This window comes from Phyllobates terribilis, unplaced genomic scaffold (assembly GCF_046119375.1).
Source record: "Phyllobates terribilis strain yellow unplaced genomic scaffold, ASM4611937v1 Scaffold_11__3_contigs__length_659146591, whole genome shotgun sequence".
In the NCBI taxonomy this organism is placed as follows: Eukaryota; Metazoa; Chordata; class Amphibia; order Anura; family Dendrobatidae; genus Phyllobates; species Phyllobates terribilis.
The window spans coordinates 11181661-11208030 of record NW_027362771.1 but is presented as its reverse complement, the minus strand read 5'-3'; the positions used below and the strand labels follow the sequence as shown (position 1 = coordinate 11208030).

Here is a 26370-nt window from a genome sequence, read left to right as displayed (position 1 = left end):
CACATTTTTCTGGAATTTGCACTGAAACCCCGACATAAGTATTCAGGATAAAACACAAGGTTGGGATCCCAGCCTAATTCTATAAACAATTGAAAAATATTATGCATATAAATAGCATGGAGAATGTTTACTTAAAATATAACTTTTAATAACATCAATTAGACTTAAACACAAAATCCCAATCCTTAATTAGGAAAAAAATATCTTAAGGCTATAGGATGCTTATAACTACCTTAAGACTTCCTGCACTCTAACCCCTGTAGTTCAGCAAAAAATCATACAAACAATAAGACATTTATACAGGGTCCAATAATAAACCGTCAACCAGCAAACAAACATAATACCCCTACACCAGGTCCACTTATTAATCAATGGGTCATAGCAGGACAAATATTTACATGTGAAGTGTCATTGTGCATAAAAGATAAAGACGTGTAGATCTCACCCGTTTCAGCTGTAGAGATGTCAAACTTTAAGGGGTCCCATTCATGATGGTAGACTGGGTCAAGATGTCTACCCTATCGTTCCCCTTGCGTTGACTCCCGCCCTGGGGCAAGTGCAGTACCCAAGTGTGGTTTTCATGCTGCTGCCCCCAAAAATGTCCCTCCCAACTCAATTGATGTTTTTGTTAGCAAGGTGAGCAAAGAGCTGGCAAAGGTGGATCTGAGAATTTTGAGATCAAATCTCTCTAGGGAACAAATGCAGGCATTGAAAGCTTTAGAAAATGACAAAGCAATAGTAGTTTAAAAACTGATAAGGATGGTAATATAGTAATAATGGAAGCTCTAGGATATAAGGAAATGTGTAGTAAACTGCTTCTGGATAAAGAGGGGCATGCTATTCTACCTAATAATCCCACTTTCACTATTTCTAAAAAACTTATTAAAATACTTACAAAAGCAAAGGAAGAAAATCTAATAGGTAAAAATGAATTGGAGTTTCTTGTCCCCCTACATCCCATGATGGCAATGTTTTGTGCGATGCCAAAAATTCATAAAGGTATGAACCATATTAAGATTAGACTTATTGTAGCAGGTATCATAGAAAACAGAAAGGCAGCACTCACCGTATCCTGCGCAATTAAAAGTCCTTTATTTCTGCATGAAATGGACATTCTTGAAGCAGTCTCTGAGATTGGACCCGTGGAAGGACCATTCAGGTGCGAAACGGCCATCGTCCACCATTCTCTCTCCCCCCACATCTCCCCTGCTTTTTTAACTTACCGCTTCATGGATGTCAATTTCCTGCTGAAATAAAGGACTTTTAATTGCACAGGATACGGTGAGTGCTGCCTTTCTGTTTTCTACGATATTGCAAATATTCTTTGTTGGACTTTGCACCACCATGAAGGATTCCTGGACAGCTGATGTGGCCAGACTTTGTAGTTTATACACTGGTACCTAAAGTTCCTCGATCTACATTTACGATTGTAGCAGGTGTTGACAGCATTAGTCAGAATCTATAATATAATCAGTCATGTGTCCGTCTGTCCGAAGCTCTATAGACTGCACCTGTGCAATGTACCTGCGAAGTCTGGCCCCAGACAGAAAGAACACATCCACATCCCAAACAGTGATAAGGGATGAGAAGTGTGGCGCTGGAGATCGCGATATGCGTGGGCACCATATACACATACCTGACTGGGAGGAGTGTTGCAGCGGGGCCTCTGTTTGGGCCAGGGGAGGAGTGTGGCATAAAAATCGGCACATGTGCGTACTCCGGCGCAATTTTGTTGAATACACTCTGCAAATGTGTCTTCACTAAAATGACGCCCCATCCTGTTACGGGTGAGATCTACACATCTTAATCTTTTATGCACAATGACACTTTATATGTAAATCTTTGTCCTGCTATGGCCCATTGATTAATAAGTGGACCTGATCTAGCGGTCTTTATGCTTGTTTGCTGGTTGATGGTTTATTAGGAGACTCGGTATGAGGATCTTATTGCTTGTATGATTTTTTTGCTGAACTACAGGGGCTGGAGTGTAGGAGGTCTTAAGGTAGTTATAAGCATTCTATAACCTTAAAATACTTTTTTACCACTTAAGGATTTGTATTTTGTGTTTAAATCTTATTGATATTATTAAAACTTATGTTTTAAGGAGACATTCTCCATGCTATTTATGATAATCTTGAGGAATATAATCTGGTTTGGAAGCACAGATTTTTGGTCTATATGTACCCTAAAATGTTACCAATGAAAACCCTAATTTTTCCCTCACAAAACCATCCCTCACTCATGTCCGTCATCTGTCACTGGAACTATAGGGGGTTCCCACGTTACTGGTAGAACAAAGACTCTGGAAAAGTGACATATGAGCCTTTATTTAATAAAATCTCTTCTGGCTGAGGATACTAGCACAATTCAGCACACTTTTGATATAATCTATGGCATCAAATTTGTAAGCATAAACCCAGCCATCAATTATAAGGGACATTGGCTAAGGGCTTATTTTACTAGTAATTTGATTTACTGTCTGACTTCATCAGGAATTTAGTGGATCATGACTCAATTTATATAATCATAATGCATTATACATCCCTAATGGGATGTATGATTTAATAGGTTTTAATATAATTATTTAATAAAGAATTTCACTTTTACTCACACCCTTTTCCCTTCTTTTCCCTTTCCTAATTCTATACCTGTAATTTTGGTGGTGTTCACCTTTTGTGAGTACTGTCTGATGAGATCATACAATACTTTGACTGATCAACTTTTAACCTTCCCTAACAAAAAAAACTATGTTTCAAAAATGATGCAGATGTAAAGTAGACATATGGAAAATGTTATTTATTAACTAGGAATTGAAAAAAAGAGGGGGAAAAATAGTCAATAGGTATGCTGAAACAAAATCCAATCTACTAACCACCAAAAGACAATAAAACCAATAAAAGACACAATAAATAGGTCACCTAATACAAAAGACCAAGGGAGAGAATAGGTGAAAAAGCAAAAAAATCTATTTTAATACTATATTTTTATACTATGATATAACAATTCACTGAGAAAACTAAATAGTCCGTAAAAAGTCCAAATTTGAATTGCACATTTCATAAGTGAAGAAGATGACTTGTTGATACAAAGTCCTGATGGAAGTGAACTTAATTGTGCATGTGCACTCTGCATAAACTGCAAAAGGTAGCGTTACTGCACCTCAAGTAACAGCTTGCTCAAGAACAGGGTGAGATGAAGAGATACAATGCTGGTTGCCCATGTTACCTTTAGATGCTGCTGGATATATGCCATCGGTATGGAAAGCAGATTACTCACTGAGTTTTCATGGATGATTATCTGAGGTCCGCGGTATCCGTTATCTGGTATGCGGAGTGGGCTTGAGGAGGTGGCTGCACACTTGGAGTCAGCGGCGCGAGAGGGCAGGCTGGAGAAGGAAGAACTGCCTGTGTAGAACCAGGGGTGCTCAGGCCAGTAGCATCCCTGGATACCAAACAGGAAGTAGTCGACGGAGCTTGAGAAGGCGTATGATGTCACGGACTATGGAGTCCCAAGAGAGCCAAGAAGCAAACCAACGTGTTCTGGGGACTACACGGTTCCCATTTATTGCAATTCATTTCTACACAGACTCCCACACAGGATCCATGCATCTGCCTGCAGCTTGTGTCTTTTCTAAATTCTCACACTCAGAGCACTAGTATATATTCTTTTATTTCTAATGTTATTTAGTAGCTATTTTGTGCGACATAACTCTTTGGTTTAAGGGCATAAGAATTAAAAGTTTTAAAATTGCGAATTTTAATCTGACAGCACTGCTGCTTTGCAGCTCTGAAGTCTTTGGTTGGATGGAGTTTGCATGTTCTCCCCATATCTGCAAGGATTTCTTTTGGGTACTTTAAATTACACCCACATCCAAAAATAGTGTGTGTTGTGAACTCCACCGGAGATGGTGACTAATGACTATCTTTGCAATGTGCTGTGGAATAAAGCAACATAGTTAAATGTAAAAACTCTCTACAGCCATATAATAAATTGTAAACCCTGGTGCTTTCCAAAGACTTCATAGTAAGGAAGCAATTGATAAAGATGGTGTAAAGCATCAGGGTTTGATACTTATCACACCACTATACAGAGTTAACTGCTTGGTGTAATTAAATCTTCTGCTTAATACAGTAAGATGAGAAGACAACATCATTGGAATAGTAAGACTGAGATCTGTATTGTACTTATTCTCACTAAAGGAGGTCCAGGCCAATTTTTTACTGTACCTTATTACATCCTTATGTTATTTTTCTTCCAAATTTGTTGATTCAAAAAGATGTCCAAGACTATGAAGAGTGATCTTATGATATTTCATAGTAAATTAGTAGTAAGCCAACAAATTACCTTGCTAGAAAATGTAGTATCACATGCCTTGACCCTCTAACCTAGACATACATCTTCTGTAAGGCATCAATAGCCAACCATCTTCTTCCAGAGCATATAGCCTATAGAGCATGTAAGGCTGCAGGGTGCAGACATGCAATGCCACACTGGAACCATGATTCACAATTCCCTTGCGTCCAATCTCAGGACTGTTAACTCCATTGTCACTTATGATTTTTAAGAAAAAAAATCATCAAATTGCACTCTGATGTTAGTGTTTAATGAACCTAAAACTATTAGTTACATTAATTGAGTAAAAATATGTTTAGCAGCACGCCAGCATGGTGAGAAAAATTAGCAAAAAGAGTAACCTTTTCTCCAAGCATAACAGCGAAATAGAAGATTATTAAAGTAAAATATTTTTGTTGTATTATTTATTTTTAAATTATAAGATTCATTAAACTTAATTCACTATTGCTGGAAATACAACTTCTTTCTTTTTATCTCCGGTTTTGTTTCCTTGAGATGAGAGGCAGAATTATAGAACCCTAGAGGGCAAGTCTCATTAACTTTCTGCTGCTCTCAGTGTTAACAGTTTACATGCACAATTAATTTTTGCCTCAAGAACTTACAATTCAATTTGGTCATAAGAAACTGTCACTATAAAGCAGCTTATTAGACTTGTCAGTTTACAAGCAATTACCTCACAGCCCAATATTAGGAAACGTCGTTTAGAGTAACATTGTGTAAAATGTATATTGCCAGGCATCAGAATATTGCAAATAAATGACCCATTAGATCTTGTAGCATCTATGCCTAACATTGAACTTAGGGATTAATGTATCAAAAAGAGTACTTTTAATGTCAGCTTGATAAAAAGATGCATGAAACTCGTAAAACTAGACAAGGTGCAACGTATTGGAGCAAAATGAATTACTATGTTAAGAGCGCTGAACAAAAGACTATTTGATGATTTTATTTTATTATGCATATTAAGCTTCGAGAATTGTCATGAAAACAATGTCATGAAACAATATGACTATTTGTATCTATTCAAGCTGATCTCAGGAGATTTCTTATCCATCACAAAACAAGAGAAACTCTGTCTTATTCAGGCACAAGATTCCAGTTTGAGAATAGATAATAGTTTGCACTGTAGCAAAAATAGATTGCAAACTTCTCAAGTACTCATTAAAAAGAGATAAATGCTTTGGGAGCCTTTCAATGTACATCAGTAGACCTTGCTGGGCACTCCTCTGATCATCAAATGTGACTTCAGCAGTTGTAATCTACTAATAGTGCAAATTAACAGCTCATCTATGACTCAGTCTTTGGCTCATTTGTTAATCTAACTTGCTATCCCTGCAGCAAAAAGCAAACTTGATACAAAGGATTGTATTGATTAACATCACAGCAGCCATAATGTGCTAGAGTGCATGTGTGTAATTCAGCCTTCTCTAAAATCTATTACTATCTGTTGCAAGCAAGGCTATAATGTAGATTTTACTATAGAGAATAAGAAAATGAGAAGTCTACTATTTATCTTTTATTTCTGTATACAAAAAATTCTCACAAAAACTGATCTCACCACAGGCCATTTGGCATCAGCTTGATTGGACAGGAAGCAACAACGGGCATTTTTACTTTAAGGGTGGGAGCCCTTCTACCCCATCAATAGACTCTTGTCCTTATAAGTGTAGTACCCAACTGTCCCTATTATTTCAGACCCTTAGTTATCCCTACACATTTTGTAATGTCTACATACAGTCACTATTTGTAAGGAGCATAAACATGGAGAGGTCCCTATACTGGATGGGGTCGCTATGCTTGATAGAAGTGCTCCTGAAGTCAAAGGCATGTATTTTCGGGTGGCACCTGGGGAATTTCTTTTTATATTTAAACCAAAAGTTATGTTTAAAGCCACCCATTTGTGATTTTGAAACTACATTGTACACCGCTGTTTTTATGTCAGCTTCATTTAGAAAAATCTTTCAACACTTGAGTACCTAAATTATCAACGTCATTTTCATGTTCACACATCTGTTTTTTTTGGTATTCGTGGTATCCGTTATTTTTTCAGATATGTCATAGACCCATTAAAATCAATGTACCTTTTTACATGTCCTATTTTTGTGGTCTGAATATTAAATTCCATAATAAATTATAATAAATACAAACAATTACCTATGTGGCTGAAATCCAGGGTCATGCTTCAAAACAATTTCAATTCTTTCAGGCAGTGAGCTCAAAATAATGAGTTTTCTGTCACACCTCGATGTACAGTACATCATTATGATTTATATTGATGTTTATCATCAGGGACGGCTCCAGGTTTTTGTGGAACCCGGGCGGAAGAGTCTCAGTGGGCCCCTTTAGCACAAACCACGATTCATGATGCACAGATATCACAGAGAAATATAGGGATAGTACAATGCAAAGATTTCACTTATATGAGTGATATCTATTGTAAATTATACAATAGCTCAGAAACCGGCGAATCCTCACAGTGCACAGTGTAGACCGGACACTATATAGTCCTCCATACAGTATTATAGGCACCACATAGTCCTCTATACAGTATAATGAGTCACATACAATGCTCCATACAGAATAATGAGCCCCTTATATTGCTTCATATAGAGTAATGGACCCCATATAATGCTCCATAAAGAATAATGGACCCCATATATTGCTCCATACAGAATAATGGATCCCATATAATGCTCCATACAGAATAATGGACCTCATATATTGCTCCATATAGAATAAAGGATCCCATATAATGCTCCACACAGAATAATGGACCCCATATAATGCTCAATACAGAATAATGGGCCCCATATAATGCTTCATAAAGAATAATGGACCCCATATAATACTCCACACAGAATAATGGACCCCATATAATGCTCAATACAGAATAATGGACCTCATATAGTGCTCCATAAAGAATAATGGACCGCATAAAATGTTCCATACAGAATAATGGACCTCATATAATGCTCCATACAGAATAATGGCCCAATATAATGTTCCATATATTATATCCCCATATAATGCACCATACAAAATAATAGGCACCATATAATACTCCACGCAGAATAAGGCACACTATGTAATGCTACATACAAAACAATGGGCCCCATAGAATGCTCCATACAAAATAATAGGCCCCATAAAATCCTCTATACAGAATAATGAACCCCATATAACGCCCCATAAAGAATAATGGGTCCCATACAATCCTCTATACAGAATAATGAACCCCATATAAAGCTTCATGCATTAAAATGTGCCTCATATATTGCTCCATACAGAATATTAGACCCCATATAATGCTGCATACAGAATAATCAGCCACATATAATGCTCCATACAAAACAATGGGCCCCACAGAATGTTCCATACGGAATAATGGGCCCCACAGAATGTTCCATATGGAATCATGGGCCCCACAAAATGCTGCATACAGAATAATGGGCCCCATATAATGATCCATACAGAATAATTGACCTCATATAATGTTCCATACAGAATAATGGAGCCCATATAATGCTCCATACAAAATAATAGGCCAAATAAAATGTTCCATACGAAATAATGGACCCCATATAATGCTCCATACAGAATATTAGACCCCATATAATGTTGCATACAGAATAATATGCCTCATATAATGCTCCATACAGAATAATGGACCCCATACATTGCTCCATACAGTATAATGGGCCCCATATAATGCTGCAATGCTGCATACAGAATATTGGGCCCAATATAATGCTCCATACAGTATAATAGACCCCATATAATGCTCAATACAGAATAATGGACCTTATATAATGCTACATAAAGAATAATGGACCGCATAAAATGTTCCATATAGAATAATGGCCCAATATAATGCTCCATACAGAATAATTGACCCTATACATTGCTTCATACCGAATAATGGACCACATATAATGCCCCATACCGAATAATGGACCCCATATAATGCTCCATACAGAACAATGGGCCCCATATAAAACTCCATGCAGAATTATGGACCCCAAAAAATGCTCCATGCAGAATAATGGTCCCCATATAATGCTCCTTGCAGAATAATGGACCCCATATAATACTCAATATAGAATAATGGACCCTTTTAATGCTGTATACAGAATGAGCCCCATGTAATGCTCCATGCAGAATAATGGACCCCACATAATCCTCTATACAGAATAATGGAAGACATAATACGCTACATACAGAATGATGAGTCCCATATAATGCTCCATACAGAATAATGGACCCCATATAATGCTGCATACAGAATAAGGAGCCCCATACAATGCTCCATAAAGAATAATGGACCCCATATAATGCTCTATGCAGAATAATGGAACCCATAAAATGCTTCATATAGAATGATGGACCCTATATTATGCTCCATACAAAATAATGAATCCCAAGAAATGCTGCATACAGAATAATGGACCTAATATAATCCCCAAATAATGTTCCACGCAGAATAATGAACCCTATGTAATGCTCCATACAAAACAATGGGCCTCATAGAATGCTCCATACAGAATAATGGGCACCATACAATCCTCTATACAGAATAATGAACCCCATATAATGCTCCAAACAGAATAATGGGCCCAAAACAATCCTCTATATAGAATAATGAACCCCATTTAACGCTCCATACAGAATCATGGGCCCCATACAATCCTCTATACAGAATAATGAACCACATAGCATCCATGCTTAATAATGGGCCTCATATATTGCTCCTTATAGAATATTAGACCCCATAATGCTGCATACAGAATAATCAGCCACATATAATGCTCTATACAAAATAATGGGCCACACAGAATGTTCCATGCGGAATAATGGGCCCCACAAAATGCTGCATACAGAATAATGGGCCCCATATAATGCTCCATACAGAATAATGGACCTCATATAATGCTCCATACAGAATAATGGAGCCCAGATAATGCTCCATACAAAATGATAGGCCAAATAGAATGTTCCCATATGGAATAATAGACCCCATATAATGCTCCATACAGAATAATAGACCCCATATAATGCTGCATACAGAATGATATGCATCATATAATGCTCCATACAGTATAATTGGCCCCATGTAATGCTGCAATGCTGCATACAGAATATTGGGTCCAATATAATGCTCCATACAGAATAATGAGCCCCATATAATGCTCCATACAGAATAATGGACTCCATACATAATAATGGTCCTCATATATTGCTCCATACAGAATAATAGGCCACATATAATGCTCCATACAGAATAATGAGCCCCATATAATGCACCATGCAGAATAATGGGCACCATATATTGCTCCATAAAGAATAATGGACCCCATATATTGCTCCATACAGAATATTAGACCCCATATAATGCTCTATATAGAACAATGGACCTCATAAAATGCTCCATATAGAACAATGGACCTCAAGTAATGCTCCATACAGTGAAATGGGCCCCATATAATGCTTCATACATAATATTAGACCCCAGTTAATGCGGCATACAGAATAATTAAGCACATATAATGCTCCATACAGTATATTGGACCCCATATAATGCAGCAATGCTGCATACAGAATATTGGGCCTGATATAATGCTCCATAGAGAATAATGAGCCCCATATAATGCTCCATACAGAATAATGGACCCCATATATTGCTCCATACAGAATATTAGACCCCATATAATGCTGCATACCGAATAATCAGCCACATATAATGCTTCAAAAAAAATAATGGGCCCCACAGAATGTTCCATACGGAAAAATGGGCCCCAAAAAATGCTGCATGCAGAATAATGGGCCCCAGATAATGCTCCATACAGAATAATGGACCTCAAATAATGCTACATACAGAATAATGGAGCCCATATAATGCTCCATACAGAATATTAAACACCTTATAATGCTGCATACAGAATAATGGACCTCATATAATGCTGCAATGCTGAATACAGAATATTGGGCCTGATATATTGCTCCATACAGAATAATGAGCCCCATATAATTCTCCATACAGAATAATGGACCCCATATAATGCTCCATACAGTGTAATGGGCCCCATATAATGCTGCAATGCTGCATACAGAATATTAGGCCCAATATAATGCTTCATACAGAATAATGAGCTCCATATAATGCTCCATACAGAATAATGGACCCCATATAATGCTCCAAACATAATAATGGTCCTCATATATTGATCCATACAGAATAATAGGCCCCATATAATGCTCCATACAGAATAATGAGCCCCATATAATGCTCCATGCAGAATAATGGACACCATATAATGCTCCATACATAATAAAGGTCCTCATATATTGCTCCATACAGAATAATAGGCCCCATATAATGCTCCATACAGAATAAAGAGCAGCATAAATTGCTCCATACAGAATATTAGACCCCATATAATGCTGCATACAGAAAAATCAACCACATATATTGCTCCATAAAGAATAATGGACCCCATATAATGCTCCATACAGAATATTAGACCCCATATAATGCTTTATATAGAACAATGGACCTCATATAATGCTCCATATAGAACAATGGACCTCATATAATGCTCCATACAGTATAATGGGCCTCATATAATGCTCCATACATAATATTAGACCCCATATAATGCTGAATACAGAATAATTTATCACATATAATGCTCCATACAGAATATTGGACCCAATATAAGGTTCCATACAGAATAATGGGCCTCATATAATGCTCCATACAGAATACTGGACCCCGTATAATGCTCCATACAGTATAATGGGCCAAATATAATGATGCATAAAGAATAATGGACCCCATACGATGCTCTATACAGAATATTGGGCCTCATATAATGCTCCATACATAATAATAAGTCTCATATAATGCCCCATACAGCACAATAGACCCCATATAATGCTCCATACAGTATAATTGGCCCCATATATTACAGCATACAGATAAATGGGCCCCATATAATGTTCCATACAAAATAATGGACCTCATATAATGCTCCATACAGAATAATGGACCCCATATAATGCTCCATACATAATAATGGTCCTCATATATTGCTCCATACAAAATAATAAGCCTCATATAATGCCCCATACAGAACAATGGTCCCCATAAAATGCTCCATACAGCATAATGGGCCCCATGTAATGCTGCATACAGAGTAATGGGCCACATATAATGCTCCATACAGAATAATGGGCCTCATATGTTGCTCTAAACCTAATAAATGGGCCCAATGTAATGCTCCATACATAATAATAGTCCTCATATATTGCTCCATACAGAATAGTAGTCCCCATATAATGCTCCATACAGAATAATGGGCCTCATATAATGCTTTATACAGACTAATGGGCCTCACATAATGCTACATACAGAATAATGGGCCCTATATAATGCTCCATACAGAATAATGGACCCCATATAATGCTTCATACATAATAATGGGCCCCATATAATGCTTCATACAGAATAATGGGCAACATATAATTCCCCATTCAGAATAATAAGCCCCATATAATGCTCTATATAGAATCACTAGCCCCATATAATGATGCATACAGAATAATGGGCCTCACATGTTGCACCATACAGAATAATGAACCTCATATAATGCTCCATACAGAATAATAGGCCCCAAATGATGCTCCATACAGAATAATTGGCACCATATATTGCTTTGTAATGAATAATGGACCCCATATAATGCTCCATATAGAATATTAGACCCCATATAATGCTGCATACAGAATAATCGACATATAATGCTCCATAAAGAACAATGGACCTCATATAATTCTCCACACAGTACAATTGGCCCCATGTAATGCCGCATACATAATAATTGCCCCCATATAATGTCACATACAAAATAATGGACCTCATATAATGCTCCATACAGAATAATGGACCCCATATAATACTCCAAACATAATATTAGACCCCATATAATGCTGCATACAGAATAATGTGCCCCTTATAATGTTCCATACAAAATAATGGACATCATATAATGCTCCATACAGAATAATGGACCCCATATAATACAGAATAATAGGCCCCGTATAGTGCTCCATAAAGAATAATGGACCCCATATAACGCTACATGCATAATAATGGGCCTCATATATTGCTCCATACAGAATGTTAGACGCCATATAATGCTGCATACAGATTAATCAGCCACACATAATGCTCAATACAAAATAATGGGCCCACAGAATGTTCCCTACGGAATAATGGGCCCCATATAATGCTCCATACAGTATAATGGTCCCCATATAATGCTGCAATGCTGCATACAGAATATTGGGCCCGATATAATGCTCCATACAGAATAATGGACCCCATATAATGCTCCATACAGAATAATGGTCCTCATATATTGCTCCATGCAGAATAATAGGCCCCATATAATATTTCATACAGAATATTGAGCACCATATATTTCTCCATAAAGAATAATGGACCCCATATAATGCTCCATACAGAATATTAGATCCCATATAATGCTGCATACAGAATAATGAACCACATATAATGCTCCATATAGAACAATTGACCTCATATAATGCTCCACACAGTATAATTAGCTCCATCTAATGCTGCATATAGAATATTAGAACCCATATAATGTTCCATACAAAATAAAGGACCTCATATAATGGTCCATACAGAATAATGGACCTCATATAATGCTCCACACAGTATAATTAGCCCCATCTAATGCTGCATACAGAATAATGGGCCCCATATAATGTTCCATACAAAATAATGGACCTCATATAATGCTCCATACAGAATAATGGATCCCATATAATACTCCATACATATTAGACCCCATATAATGCTGCATACAGAATAATTAACCACATATAATGCTCCATACAGAATATTCGACCCCATATAAAGCTCCATACAGAATAATGGACCCCATATAATGCTCCATACAGAATAATGGACCACATATAATGCTGCATACAGAATAATGGGCCCCATGTAATGTTCCATAAAGGATAACGAACCCCATATATAGCCCCATACAAAATAATGGAACCCAAATAATGCGCCATACAGAATGACGAGCCCCATACAATTCTCCATACAGAAAAAATGGCTCCATATAATGCTGAATACAGAACAATGACCCCCATATAGTGCTCCATAAAGAATAATGGACCCCATATATTCCTCTATACAGAATAATGAATCCCATATAACGCTGCCTGCATAATAATGGGCCTAATTTTTTGCTCCATACAGAATATTAGACCCCATTTAATGCTGCATACAGATAATCAGCCACATATAATGGTTCATACAAAATAATGAGCCCCACAGAATGTTCCATACGGAATAAAGGGCCCCACAAAATGCTGCATACAGAATAATGGGCCCCATATAGTGCTCCATAAAGAATAATGGACCCCATATAATCCTGTATACAGAATAATGAACCCCATATAATGCTGCATGTATTATAATGGGCCTCATTTATTGCTCCATCCAGAATATTAGACCCCATTTAAAGCTGCTGCATACAGAATAATCAGCCACCTATGCTCCATGCAAAATAATGGGCCCCACAGAATGTTCCATACGGAATAATGGGCCCCACAAAATGCTGCATACAGAAAAATGGGCCCCATATAATGCTCCATACAGTATAATGGTCCCCATAAAATGCTGCATTGCTGCATACAGAATATTGGGCCCGATATAATGCTCCATACAGAATAATGAGCTCCATATAATGCTCCATACGGAATTATGGACCCCATATAATGCTCCATACATAACAATTGTCCTCATATATTGCTCAATACAGAATAATGTGCCCCATATTTTGCTCCATACAGAACAATGGTCCTCATTTATTGCTCCATACAGAATAATAGGCCCCATATAATGTTCCATACAGAATAATGAGCACCATATATTTCTCCATAAAGAATAATGGACCCCATATAATGCTCCATACAGAATATTAGACCCCATATAATGATGCATACAGAATAATCAACCATATACAGTACAGACCAAAAGTTTGGACGCACCTTCTCATTTAAAGATTTTTCTGTATTTTCATCACTATGAAAATTGTACATTCACACTGAAGGCATCAAAACTATGAATTAACACATGTGGAATTGTATACTTAACAAAAAAGTGTGAAACAACTAAAAATATGTCTTGTATTCTAGGTTCTTCAAAGTAGCCACCTTTTGCTTTGATGACTGCTTTGCACACTCTTGGCATTCTTTTGATGAGCTTCAAGAGGTAGTCACCGGAAATACACCGTGGATACACAGCTGATAGTCCTACTGAATAGACTGTTAGAATTTGTATTATGGCAAGAAAAAAGCAGCTAAGTAAAGAAAAACGAGTGGCCATCATTACTTTAAGAAAAGAAGGTCAGTCAGGCCGAAAAATTGGGCAAACTTTGAAAGTGTCCCCAAGTGCAGTTGCCAAAAACATCAAGCGCTACAAAGAAACTGGCTCACATGAGGACCGCCCCAGGAAAGGAAGACGAAGAGTCACCTCTGCTTCTGAGGATACGTTTATCCGAGTCACCAGCCTCAGAAATCGCAGGTTAACAGCAGCTCAGATTAGAGACCAGGTCAATGCCACACAGAGTTCTAGTAGCAGGCACATCTTTACAACAACTGTTAAGAGGAAACTTTGTGCAGCAAGCCTTCATGGTAAAATAGCTGCTAGGAAACCACTGCTAAGGACAGGCAACAAGCAGAAGAGACTTGTTTGGGCTAAAGAACACAAGAATGGACATTAGACTTGTGGAAATCTGTGCTTTGGTCTGATAAGTCCAAATTTGAGATCTTTGGTTCCAACCACCGTGCCTTTATGAGACGCAGAAAAGGTGAACGGATGGACTCTACATGCCTGGTTCCCACCGTGAAGCATGGAGGAGGAGGTGTGATGGTGTGGGGGTGCTTTGCTGGTGACACTGTTGAGGATTTATTCAAAATTGAAGGCATACTGAACCAGCATGGCTACCACAGCATTTTGCAGCGGCATGCTATTCCATCCGGTTTGCGTTTAGTTGGACCATCATTTATTTTTCAACAGGACAATGACCCCAAACACACCTCCAGGCTGTGTAAGGGCTATTTGACCAAGACGTAGAGTGATGTGGTGCTACGCCAGATGACCTGGCCTCCACAGTCACCAGACCTGAACCCAGTCGAGATGGTTTGGGGCAAGCTGGACCGCAGAGTGAAGGCAAAAGGGCCAACAAGTGCTAAGCATCTCTGGGAACTCCTTCAAGATTGTTGGAAGACCATTTCCGTTGACTACCTCTTGAAGCTCATCAAGAAAATGCCAAGAGTGTGCAAAGCAGACATCAAAGCAAAAAGGTGGCTATTTTGAAGAACCTAGAATATGACATATTTTCAGTTGTTTCACACTTTTTTGTTAACTATATAATTCCACATGTGTTAATCCATAGTTTTGATGCCTTCAGTGTGAATGTACAATTTTCATAGTCATGAAAATACAGAAAAATCTTTAAATGAGAGGGTGTGTCCAAACTTTTGGTCTGTACTGTATAATGCTCCATACAGAATAATGGGCCCTATATAATGCTCCATGCAAAATAATGGGCCCCATATAATGCTCCGTACAGACTAAGTGAGCCTCACATATTGCTCCATACAGAATAATGGACCCCATATAATGCTCCATACAGAATAATGGACCCCATATAATGCTACATACAGAATAATGGGCCCCATATAATGCTCCATACAGGATTATTGACCCCATATATGGCTCCATACAAAATAATGGAACCCAAATAATGCGCCATACAGAATAACGAGCCCCATACAATTCTTCATACAGAAATAATGGCCCTATACAATGCTGAATACAGAATAATGGGCCCCATACAGTGCTCCATGCAGAATAATGGACCTCATGTAATGCTACATACAGAATAATGGAGCCCATATAATGCTCCTTACAAAATAATAGGCCAAATAGAATGTTCCATACGGAATAATGGACACCATATAATGCTCTATACAGAATATTAGACCCCAAATAATGCTGCATACACAATAATAGGCGTCATATAATGCTCTAACAGAATAATGGGCTTCATATAATGCTCCATACAGTATAATGGCCCCCATATAATGCTGCAATGCTGCATACAGAATATTGGGCCCAATATAATGCTCCATACAGAATAATGAGCCCCATATAATGCTCCATACAGAATAATGGACCCCATATAATGCTCCATACATAATAATGGTCCTCATATATGGCTCCATACAGAATAATAGGCCACATATAATGCTCAATACAGAATAATGAGCCCCATATAATGCTCCATACATAATAATGGTCCTCATTTATTGCTCCATACAGAGTAATAGGCCCCATATAATGCTCCATAAAGAATAATGGGCCCCATATATTGCTCCATAAACAATAATGGACCTCATGTAATGCTCCATACAGTATATTAGACCCCATATAATGCTGCATACAGAATAATTAACCACATATAATGATTCATATAGAACATTGGACCTCATATAATGCTCCATTCAGTATAATTGGCCCCATGAAATGCTGCAAACAGAATAATGGGCCCCATATACTGTTCTATACAAAATAATGGACCTCATATAATGCTCCATACAGAATAATGGACCCCATATAATACTCCATGCATAATATTACACCCCATATAATGCTGCATACAGAATAATTAACCACATATAATGCTCCATACAGAATATTGGACCCCATATAAAGCTCCATACAGAATAAGTGGGCCTCACATATTGCTCCATACAGAATAATGGACCCCATATAATGCTCCATACAGAATAATGGACCCCATATAATGCTGCATACAGAATAATGGTCCCCATATAATGCTCCATAAAGGATAATGGACCCCATATATAGCTCCATACAGAACAATGGAACCCAAATAATGCGCCATACAGAATAACGAGCCCCATATAATTCTCCATACAGAAAAAATGGCCCCATATAATGCTGAATACAGAATAATGGGCCCCGTATAATGCTCCATACAGAATAATGGACCCCATATAATCCTCTATGCAGAACAATGAACCCCATATAACTCTTCATGCTAAATAATGGCCCTCAATTATTACAGAATATTAGACTCCATATAATGCTGCATACAGAATATTCAGCCACATATAATGCTCCATACAAAATAATGGGCCCCACAGAATGTTTCATACGAAATAATGGGCCCCACAAAATGATGCATACAGAATAATGGGCCCCATATAATGCTCAATACAGAATATGGACCTCATAACGCGTTCCTCACCATCAGCACTCTCTTGGGTCTCCCTTGGACTCGTGGGCTCCTTTCCACTCCTGAACTCTTGGGTGAGTTATTTGGTTTACCTGTAGGGCGGCTATTTTGGGACACTGTGTGGGCATTTCCCTTGAGCTTATATGGAGCATTATGACTGCTCCCAATTTAACACTGCTTTCAGCTCTTACCATTACATCTGACTTGTGTTTGATATATGACAGTTACTTAATGATTTATGGATTAGCTATATGCTATATCAAAGGAACACACAAAAAAACAAAAAAAAAACCCAGTTGCCTCATATTTAGATTTCTTTTATCAATTTATATATTTATATCTGCCCCTCGATACTTACATACCCAAGAATTTACATTTTCCTATGCACTGTCTCTTCCCCCCAGGGATTCTCCACTCTCTGGTACTTGGCACCTTATCCCCTGTTTTTGTAATTCTGTATACTTTTACCATTTTGGATTTTTGAATTAAATAAAATGATGTCTGTTTTTGCCATAATACTCTTCTGTCCTCCTTTTTTGCATACAGAATAATGGGCCACATATAATGCTGTATACAGAATAATGGGCCTCATATAATTCTACAGACAGAATAATGGGACTCATATAATACTTTATACAGAATAATGGGCCTCATATAATGCTCCATACAGAATAATGGACCCTATATAATGCTCCATACGGTATATTGGGCCCCATATAATGCTGCAATGCTACATACAGAATAATTGGCCCTACATAATGTTTCATATAGAATAATGGACCCCATATAATGCTCCATACATAATAATCGGCCCCATATAATGCTCCATACAAAATAATGGGCACCATATAATGCTCCCTACACAATAATAGGCCCCATATAATGCTCTATACAGAATCACGAGCCCCATATAATGATTTATACAGAATAATGGGCCTCACTTATTGCTCCATACAGAATAATGAACCCAATATAATGGTACATACAGGATAATGGGCCCTATATAATGCTTCATACAGAATAATGGGCCCTATATAATGCTCCATGCAGAATAATGGACCCCATATAATGCTCCATACAGAATAAGTGGGCCTCACATATTGCTTCATACAGAATAATGGGCCCTATATAATGCTACATGTAGAATAATGGGCCTCATATCATGCTCCATACAGAATAATGGACACTATATTTTGCTCCATAAAGAAAAATGGACCCCATATAATGCTCCATACAGTATATTAGACCCCATATAATGCTGCATACAGAATAATCAACCACATATAATGCTCCATACAGAATATTGGACCCTATATAAAGTTCCATACAGAATAATGGGCCTCATATAATGCTCTATACAGAATAATGGACCCCATATAATGCTCCATACAGTACAATGGGCCCCATATAATGCTGCATACAAAATAATGGGCCACATATAATGCTCTATACAGTTTAATGGGTCTCATATAATGCTCCATACAGAATGATGGGCCTCATATAATACTTTATACAGAATAATGGGCCTCATATAGTGCTTAATGCAGAATAATGGACCCTATATAATGCTCCATACAGTATAATGGGCCCCAAATAATGCTGCAATGCTACATACAGAATAATGGGCCCTATATACTGCTCCATACAGAATTATGGACCCCATATAATGCTCCATACATATTAATGGGCCCCATATAATGCTCCATACAGAATAATGGGCACCATATAATGCTCCATACAGAATAATAGGCCCCATATAATGCTCTATACAGAATCACGAGCCCCATATAATGCTCCATACAGAATAATGGGCCTCACATATTGCTCCATACAGAATAATGGACCCCATATTATGCTACATACAGAAAAATGGGCCCTATATATTGCTCCATACAAAATAATGGACCCCATATAATGCTCCATTCAGAATATTGGTCCCCATATAATGTTCCTTACAGTATGGGCCCCATATACTGCTCTATACAGTTTGAGCCCCATATATAGCTCCATGCAGTATGGGTCTTATATGTTGCTCCATTCATTATGGACGACATGTAATGCTCCATAGATAATGGGCCCCATATATTGCTCCATTCAGTTTGGGCTCTATATAATGCTCCATACAGAATGGGCCCCATATAATCCTCCATTCAGTATGGGTCCCATATAATGCTCCATTCAGCATGTGCCCCATTTAATGCTCCATTCAGTATGGGCCCCATATGTTGCTCCATTCAGTATGGGCCCCATATATTGCTCTATACAATATGGGCCTCATATTATGCTTCATTCAGGATGGGCCCCATATAATGCTCCATTCAGCATGTGGTCATATAATGCTCCATTCAGTATGGGCCCCATATATTGATCCATACATTAAAAAAATTAAAATCAAATACTCACCTCCTCTCTGGCGGCAGGTCAGGACTCCTCAGCGTTTTCTCGCTCTCTTCACTGTCAAAGCAGAGGGTGTGCTATAGTGACATCATCACGCCCTCTGCCCTGACATGTCACAGAGTCAGAGGACATGGAAGATGCCGGAGCTGTGGAGGATCGAGGACAGGTAAGTATAGCAAGTGCCGAGTCCCTGAGGAAGTAGGGGGCACCCTCGCGAGCGCTGGCACCAAGTTCCCCCTACTCACGAGCCCCATAGTTTGCCGGGATCCTCGACAGCGAGTGGGCCCCCCACTTGCTCAGGGACTAGGCACTTGCTTGGGTGCACCGGGTGCTGATGCCGGCCCATTTTATCATGATGATCCGCAGCAGAGCAGAGCTCTAATACACGACTCTGTGGTCCTATTGCAACTGCTAACATTCTGGAGAACTCCAATCCAGGCAGTTTACTTCCATAGTTCTGTATAAAACCTGATCTTAAAACTGTACAAGGGAGAGTGTAAAAAATGATTGTAAAAAATTCATCAAGATTGGCATTGTTCACGCAGGTCTTGATGAGGGGACGTGCTGGAGTTAGATGCTCCTGATTCATGAAGAGGTGCACACCTCTTCATGAATCTGGAACAACACACTTCTTCATGAATCTAATGAGTCTAATGTGCCTGTATCAGTTATTGGAGTAAGATTTCTGGATTAGGGAATGCTACAGATTTTCATGAATTAGACGAGCTGAGGCGTCATGCCCCCACCACGCCCTATCCCACTGCAGTTTCCCTTATTTCGGCGGAGCTAGGAGAAACTGGTGTGAAGACTCCAAAAGTCACCAAATTTTTGGGCACAACTTCGAGTTGCGCCTAAATTTTGCGACTGTATGTCTTAATAAGCATCAGTGCATATTATTTATAGTGTGTCCTAATTTGAACCTGTCTGAACTAGTCTTTAAGGAGTTAAAGGGTTGGACATTTTCGACAGGATAGCTACCTATAAGAGGATTTGAAAGGCCGTTTTCTTCATTATGCAGGAAAGATACTTGTATATTGCATGCCTGTATACTGTAACATGATACAACACATCCATGTGTGACATACAATGTACAAAGTCATTTAAAACTAATGTTAATTGTTGAAATCATTTCAATATTTTTTTCAATTTTACCTTAGGCTGAAAGGATTTTTCCAGAAGTCACTAAACAGCACTGGTAAGAACAAAATGGATATAAAAGATCGAAGACACAGATCATTGACTAGAGGACGCTGTGGAAAAGAATGTCGCTATACCAGCTCATCGCTGGATAGTGAGAACTGCCGAGTGCCTACTCAGAAGTCGTACAGCTCCAGTGAAACATTAAAGTCATATGATCATGAAAACAGAATGCATTATGGGAATCGTGTTTCTGACCTAGTTCACAGAGAGTCAGATGAGTTTCCAAGGCAAGGTATGTCCGTCTTACTGTAAAGGTGCCTGACCTTTCTGTCAGCTTATTATAGCCTTAGTAAATGGATGTAACAAATTGTGAGTGTTACATACTTTTTTGCACCCATCTTGTAGATTGTACTGCTTCAGGGATACACTGCTTAATAATATTACTGTCACTATCGTGTAAATGTATTTTCTGATATTGGTTTCACAGTCAGTATCTGTAAGACACAGCAAATCACAGGGAGAATGTAATTCAGTACCCAGTGATTAAGCGTCAGAAAATAATTCCTTGCTCTGAAAAAACAGGGAGCATAATTTATTGAGCTAGCACTAGTTATAGATTAGAGAAGGTATCCATATTAATTAATTAATTTGCCGTTTGATTAGAGAATAGTTGGTGGAAATCTCACTTAATGAGGCTGTAGGGGAAATAGTCCTGCACAGAAAAACAACATTCTTTTGCCTGATTAATTTTAGGAAAAGAAAAAGTGCTATACATAAGGAGAAATATGGAATGAAAGCTTATCACAGCTGGCTAAGAACTAGACCAGCTTCACAGTTAAAACCAAGCCATATGCTTAATATGCATATGGATAATATTAGACGAGGGATTATATAGTAATTGATGGGTAGGATAAGAAGTATGGATAATGTTAACAGAATGAGAAACTGCTGTATATAATTGTGTGCATGAAGGTAAATGTATATTGCTATAATTAGAGGCCGTGGTGGTAGAATGCAAAAAATCCTGGGTATTCAGCTTAAGACACTGTTTAAATTTTACAGTGCAGTGAACAAGATTTAAGAAATTCTTTTTGTATAAAATGGCATTGTGGTTTCCTTATCCTTCAGAGAATTTCATTGCTGACTTTTATTTTCTAAATCTTAAATAGTACCTCCACTTACAGTATGTCTAAGGCAATGTGGCATAGCAGAAAGATAAAGAGAGGTACAGCCAGAAAAAGTAATGGTCTTATAAACCCTAGAAGATTATTTGAATAAGGGGATTTTGGATTCGTATGACTGTAACTCCTGAACTGCCAACTGCCTCTCCTGCCATTACCTTTAAAGGGAAAATGTCACCACTTTGGAGTTATCAGACCTCTACTATGGCCATACAGGGTATTGAAAAGTAAATCTATACATACCTGTATGGCCCATAGTAGAGGTTTGATTGCAGAGAAAAGCACTTTAATCAATTCTATTTTGTACAGGCTTGGCGTCCGGAAGACGACAAGCAATCCCCACCTATGTGCTTATTATTCCCCTAAATCGCCGCCTATATGCTTAATTGTCATATTCTCCCCCTCCCCTGCACGTCACAGGGCCCTGTGACAGGCCCTGTGACGTGCACTGTGCTCCCTGACTTCCGGGCATGCGCAAAGAACCGCTCACATAAAACACGCTTTGCTTTATCCCGGCCCTGTCTCTCCATGCACTGCGCTGCAGATTTCTATTGCGCAGGTGCCGGAAAGAGGCAGTGACTCTCCGGTGCCTGCACAATAGAAACCTGCGGCGCAGAGCACAGGCAAACGGGGCCGGGATGAAGCAAAGTGCGCTCTATGTGAGCAGTGCTTTGCGCATGACCGGAAGTCAGGGAGCACAGTGCACATCACAGGGTATGTCACAGGGCCCTGTGAGGTACAGGGGAGGGGGGAATATGATAATTAAGCATATAGACGGGGATTTGGGGGAATAATAAGCACATAGGCGGGGATTGCTTGGCGTCCCCCGGATGCCAAGCCTGTACAAAATACAATTTATTACAGTGCTTTTCTCTGTAATCAAACCTCTACTATTGGCCATACAGGTATGTATAGATCTACTTTTCTATATCCTGTATGGCCATAGTAGAGGTCTGATAACTCCAAAGTGGTGACAGATTCTCTTTAAGGGAATCTATCAACACATTTGACCTATCTAAGCTATTGATATGGGCATACAGGTTATAGACTGCTGAGGAGAGTCCTCATATCAGATGTCTTGTTGTTGAGAAAACATATTTTATCACTTTATAGATTTTCCAGGAAGAAGAATAGCCTGAAATATAAATTTGCCTCCAGAGCTTATTTTACATGCAAGGGAAGTTACCAGCGTGAGACATGTAACTAACACAAAACAGGAGATATTGAAATCTGTCTTCTAAGGCTATGTGTCCACGATGCAGAAATGCTGCATATTTTTTACGCTTCTCCCTGGCAGGAAAAACGCATGCATTTTTTACATGCGTGTTTCCCGCCAGGTAGAAGCGTTTGTGAGGCGTCTTTGCATGCATTTCTGCATGCGGGTTATTAAGCACTTTTCCAAGCGATTTTAGCATCACTTGGAAAAGTGCTTGACAACTTGTTCACACTATATAAATCCATGCAACCGGCATGGATTTATATAGTGTGACCAAGTTAACAGTTAAAAAAAAAGAATAAGAATGGTAAAAAATAAAGTTTATACTCACCTTCTGTTGTCCTCCCGGTGTTATCTCCGCTGCGTCCGGTGTGTTGGGCGGCTCGCGCTGTTGTGAAGGACCTGCGGTGACTTCATTGAGCCATGTGATGGGTCACATGACTCAGTGACGTCATGGCAGGCCCTTCACAACAGCGCGAGCATTGTAAGAGACCGGACGGAGCAGACAAAACACCGGGAGGACACTGGAAGGTGAGTATAAACTTTATTTTTTATTTTAAATTCTTTTTTTTACAGTTTCTATGGTACCCAGGTCTGGATGAGAGTCTCCTCTCCTCCAGACTCGGGTACCATCTGCACATAGAAACGCATAATATCCGTGTGTACAAATGTACTGACACGGATATTATGCGTTTCAATGCAAGTCAATGGCGGCGAGTATGCTGCGTGTCCGCAAAATTAATGGACATGCTGCGAATTTTTGAGCGCAGCATAAATGCTGCGGAAAAATCCACAGCATGGGCATTAAAAGTGCGGCTTGTCATTGGGGACCATGGGGGGCGGATTGCCAAGCGTTTCCCAAGCATTTATGCTGCGGAAATTCCGCAGCATAAACGCTTGGAAAACGCATAGTGGACACACAGCCTTACAAACATATTTTTTACTCCTCTCTCAGCTCTACTGTATTGTAACAATATTGCAGCCCTGTCTGCCTGTGAGCTGGAAGCTGAGAGGAACCTGCAGATGTGTCAGGAGTAATCACACACAGCTCTGCAGTGAGATGAGAAGAGCAGAGAGCGGCCATTACATATCACAGAGGCGGAGTTATCTTCCGGGCAGTGTCCTCCCCATAGCCTGGAAGAGGTCATTTATATAAAGTGATAAAAGATGATTTCTCACCAACAAGGCATCTGATATGAGGCATACAGGGATGACTTTTTTCAGTATTCTATAACCTATATGCTCATATTAATAGTTTAGATAGGTCAAATGTGACAGATTCCCTTTAAATTTCTGACTAGAGATGCGACTTTACGCAAAGTAGAGGTGTACTGTAAAAGAGTTTTATTACCTCAGACTTTGATGGCAGCTTCACAACATATTCCATGAATTTCTGAGGCTAGAATCTCAACTTGGAAATGTCCACCTATTAGGTCCCCTGTCTACTTATCAGCAAACTGAGTTATCCAGCATATGTGGTATAAAGGAGACCAGATGGAGAAGTAGCTGCTCTTAAGAGCTTTTGTAACTTCATACATCTCAAAAGGAAGAATGGACTGTTTGATCTTTTCCTATATATAAATTATAGGAACAATAGGAAAAATGCCCGCACTATACAACCTGCATGTCTTCGGTAGACTATGCTGTTCAGGAGCAAAAATATCGCCAAAAGAAGGCCTGGGTGCTTACTTATGAAAAAGTTTATGAATAATGAAAAGGAGGAATGAAAGTAGCATTCATCGGTTCGTCAAAGTTCAAAATCTTTATTTAAGGCATAAAAACTTGCAGCAGGGAGAGAGCACAGAGAGCGGACGACGGTCATTTCACGCGGACCTGTAGAAGCGCACACCACGTGCGAAATGGCCGTCGTCCGCACTCTGTGCTTCCTTCCTCCCTGCCGCAAGTTTTCATGCCTTAAATAAAGACTTTGAAAAATCGTTGAGTGCTATTTTAATTCCTCCTTTTCACTATATATAAATTAGTCAAAAAATGTAACTTTGTACAGGTGTTGTAAATATTCACTATCTCCTTACAATGACATCAATCAATGTGTGTAGGAATATAGTAGACAGTAAGGCTGTGTGCCTACGATGCATTTTTTAAGCGTTTCTGCAGCAGCAAAAACGCTGCAGAAACTCTTAAAAAACGCATGGTAGAAGGCCTGCCATATTCCCCAATGATAATCCGCATGTGCTGTGCACATGCTGTGGAAATTTCCACTGCGAATTATCATTGCGGAAAAAAACGCAGCAATACCAATTATTTTGCGGAAGTGCTGCGTTTTCGCCGCCATTGACTTGCATTAGAACGCGCCAATTCCGCAAGACTGCATCTGTACTTGCGTAATTGGCGCATTCTAATGTGCGCATAGTACCCGGGTGTGGAGGACAGGAGACTCTCCTCCACCCCCAGCTACCATTAAAAGCTGTAAAAAAAAGAATAAAATAAAAAATAAAGATTATATTCACCTTCCGACGGCCCCCGGACTCCTTCCCTGTGCTTGCCGACAGATCGCGCAGGACTGAAGGACCTGCGCTGACGTCACAGTCATGGGACGGCAGGTCTTTCAGTTCAGCGTACCAAGATCTTTTGGCAGCCAGGAACGAGCGCAGCAAGACAGCAGGGGCCATCAGAAGGTAACTATAGGTTTATTTTTTTATTTTTAACCATTCTCTCGGGTCACACTATATAAATCCATGCCGGTTGCATAGATTTA

General features: G+C 38.9%; 1 protein-coding gene across 2 annotated transcripts in view; it reads left to right on the top strand.

The window, feature by feature from the left end:
- LOC141164964 (teneurin-2-like) overlaps nt 1-26370 on the top strand; it is a 2056926-nt gene that overhangs the window by 1553880 nt on the left and 476676 nt on the right. For both annotated transcript variants that reach the window (XM_073650623.1, XM_073650622.1), the window contains exon 5: nt 21275-21549. In XM_073650623.1, the coding sequence (XP_073506724.1) occupies nt 21324-21549 (226 nt within the window). In that variant the 5' untranslated portion in view covers nt 21275-21323. The remainder of the gene's footprint in view (nt 1-21274; nt 21550-26370) is intronic.